The following is a 3049-nucleotide window of genomic DNA, read 5'->3' as shown; positions in this document are numbered from 1 at the left end:
GCCCCACACACTCCGAGGAAGAGCCCTTATTGATTTTCATTTCTCATATGTTTTGAATGGAGAGAAAGAAATTTACATACCATGAAGTATTTACAGTAACACAAAAGGAGCTTCATCGAGGAGTTGTTGCTCACGTGCATTTTATGGCTTAACCCTTGTGAAATGTTACACAATATGTTTGTGCACTGTTGATCTTGAAGCCCCATCACACTCACTGATTACATGTTCTTGTACATTAACACAGATCATAAGAATGTGCTAAAATAAAAGCGACTTCCCTTCTAATGTTTCCAAAACAGGTGCTGCAGAAAAGTATTGCTTATTACGTTTTTGTTTGTCTTGCAGGGTTGTCAAGGAGCATCTTGGTGAGCAGGAAGTGGCCATTTCCCTGACTATTGACTCCTTGGAGGAGGAGGACCTGGGAAATTATTCCTGTTATGTGGAAAATGGTAACGGCCGTCGCCAAGCTACCATCCAGCTCCTCAGACGGGGTAAGGGCTTTTTGACATTTCCCACTGCAACCAGTTTTTGCATTGTATTTCCACGTAAGTGGGTTGTAGGTTGGAAAAATGATTATTCCTCGCTGTCTGACACTATCATATATATTCTGTATCAGCTTGTTCCAAATCTTCATTAAAGCTATATGATGAATAAAATATTTAAAACATTCAGGCTGCACCATTCTATCAAATGGATATATTCTAGATGTCTTGTATATCTTTTTATAAACATTTCCTCAAACTTCGGCCTGACATATTAACTCCAGGATCTCCGCTAATTCAAAAATGTGTGCTTTGAAGTTTGACTGCAAAGCATTCGCTGCTTTATTGAGGTTAAAGGGGTTAAAGCTGCTCTTATCAATATTTTATACTAATAATGAATCAAATGACTATGTGTAATGAGATAGGGGTTACTTGTAGTGACTAACCCAGAGTATTATCACCTGACTCTGCAGTTTCCCTCAGCTTTACAGAACATTTTAGTGTCTTTCAGCTTTATATGATGGCCCACAACTTTGCTGTTTTGATTGACTGTTTGCTCTCATCAGTGCAACCAATCACACCATTTTCAGAAGCTCTAATAAAACCCACTGTATAATATCTGCCCAGCAGGTTAGACTTGGATATTTCCCTCAAGACTTCGTGGAGACCAAAATAGCACTAGAGCTAAAAGGAGAGAAAATATTGGACTTACATTCAACAGAACATTAACCTTTTTAAGGTCATAGTAATGTATATCAATGTTTTGTTTACAGCTTGTTTTTGCTGCCCCCAAGTGGTCAGATCAGATATTTGCAGGTTTAAAGCTTTTAGGTGTATACAGTATAGACACGTCTTTCTTTAAGATCAATTCAGACATTGGATTATGCTTTTAACAAGATAAGAAGGCTTCATACACCTCCTTCATACTGCACAAAGACTTCACAGCACTCTTAAACAGCATCCATTTGTTTTTATTGTCCATTTTTTTATTTGTTCTTCCATCCACCATTGCGTTAACAATCTGCGCTTGAGCTCTATTTGGTTGTGTCGCTTCTCTCTGCATGTGCTTCAGCAGCTGTGTAGCTATTTTGGCTCTCTAGCATGACTTGTCTGAAGCTCTTTTCATGCACTGGTTGTCACCCTGCAAAGAGAGGTAATTTGATGGCTGTTTAAACAGCAAATTGGTCCTCAGCTTTTCCCAACAGGCCAATAAGTTCAGCATACAATTACATTTTAAGTCTTTATCTGTCTGTCTCCCCGCTTTAATCTCTGTCTCTGTGACCGTCTTTTTTAGATGGCCCAATTCCATTTGAGTGGTCTTTGTAGACTTTAGACAGCTTCATTTAAATCTCTCTGTCAAAGCAGCATTTCCATGGAGAGGGATGCTAAGAAAGACTTCAAGTCGAGCTCTGTCTCTCTCTGTTTCCCACATTATTCTGATGTTTATTTCATGTTTCATCACTCATAAGCCCTGCAGCAGGTCTGCGAATGTCTCTGCAGGCAGACTTTCCTTCCATCTCAGAAGAAAGAGAGAAATGGAATAAGAGAAGACAGTAGGGAAGGGGTGGCCAGTGAAACATAAACAACTTAAAGAGTGAGAATGATTGCTGTTAATTAGTTAAAAGCATTAAATTACAGAAATGACATATTACAGGGCCAAAACAACAGTACTGTCCTTCTGACACATAAGTTGTTTATGAAAAAACATCAAGATAATGTGCAGACTGATACAGAAAATCTGTCTTTACAAGACCTTAAATTAAGGTACCGACATATGACGATTAGCTTAGCTTAGGATAAAGAATGGAAACAGCAATTTCCTGGACTCTTCTTGACCCAACCAAGAAATACTGCGGTATAGTGCAGTCCATAAACCCAAATAAAACATCACTGTGTTGTTTTTTGTGTATTTTTACAGTACATGGATTAAACAAACAAAATATAATGCCTGTTTGCAGTCTTATTGCTCAGCCAAGAGAATATCTTCTGGCTGTAGCTTCATATTAACCATACATGACATGTGAGTGGTAATTTAGTCTAATTTTAAGCCTTAAATTAAACCTGTTTGTGATGAAATAAATATTTAGTCTTAAACTGTTTATTCAAGTGCCAACATTGTGAAATAACTTCCAACGCAGCCCCACATTTTTGGGCATTTTTCATCAAATAAGTGCCATTATCTTAAAAGTAACAATCACTTAGTGTGTGGAGAGAAAAATAACTAAAATAAAAATGGCTTGCATTGAAAGGAATATCTCAGCTGCTCGAGCTATTTGAACTTGTTTAAATAAAAGAAATATGATTATATTTTATAATTTTTATAAAAGATACATCTATATTTGAGGAATATATAATCTGTGATTATATAGCAGTTGCATTGTGGTTGCTATAACAGCCGTGCAGTGTTCCAGCCCACAGTGACAGAGATATAAAGTGAACCTGTTCCAGCTGAGCCAACCAGGTAAATCCTGCTTTCATACACAACATAATTCATTGTTCCCCAAGCTAGGTCTTTGGGGAGATGGAGAGGAGATAATAGAGAAGAGAAATGAATGTAAAGATGGGGG

General features: G+C 37.6%; 1 protein-coding gene across 1 annotated transcript in view; it reads left to right on the top strand.

Moving 5' to 3' along the window:
• Window positions 1-3049, top strand: part of il1rapl1a (interleukin 1 receptor accessory protein-like 1a) — a 90454-nt gene that overhangs the window by 79312 nt on the left and 8093 nt on the right. Inside the window, exon 7 of the mRNA XM_035677071.1 lies at window positions 346-491. Coding sequence (XP_035532964.1) covers window positions 346-491 — 146 coding nt within the window. The remainder of the gene's footprint in view (window positions 1-345; window positions 492-3049) is intronic.

The sequence above is a fragment of the Morone saxatilis genome, unplaced genomic scaffold (assembly GCF_004916995.1).
Source record: "Morone saxatilis isolate NCDOM2014 unplaced genomic scaffold, NCSU_SB_2.0 Contig5, whole genome shotgun sequence".
NCBI lineage: Eukaryota > Metazoa > Chordata > Actinopteri > Moronidae > Morone > Morone saxatilis.
This window is presented reverse-complemented; position numbering and strand designations above follow the sequence as displayed.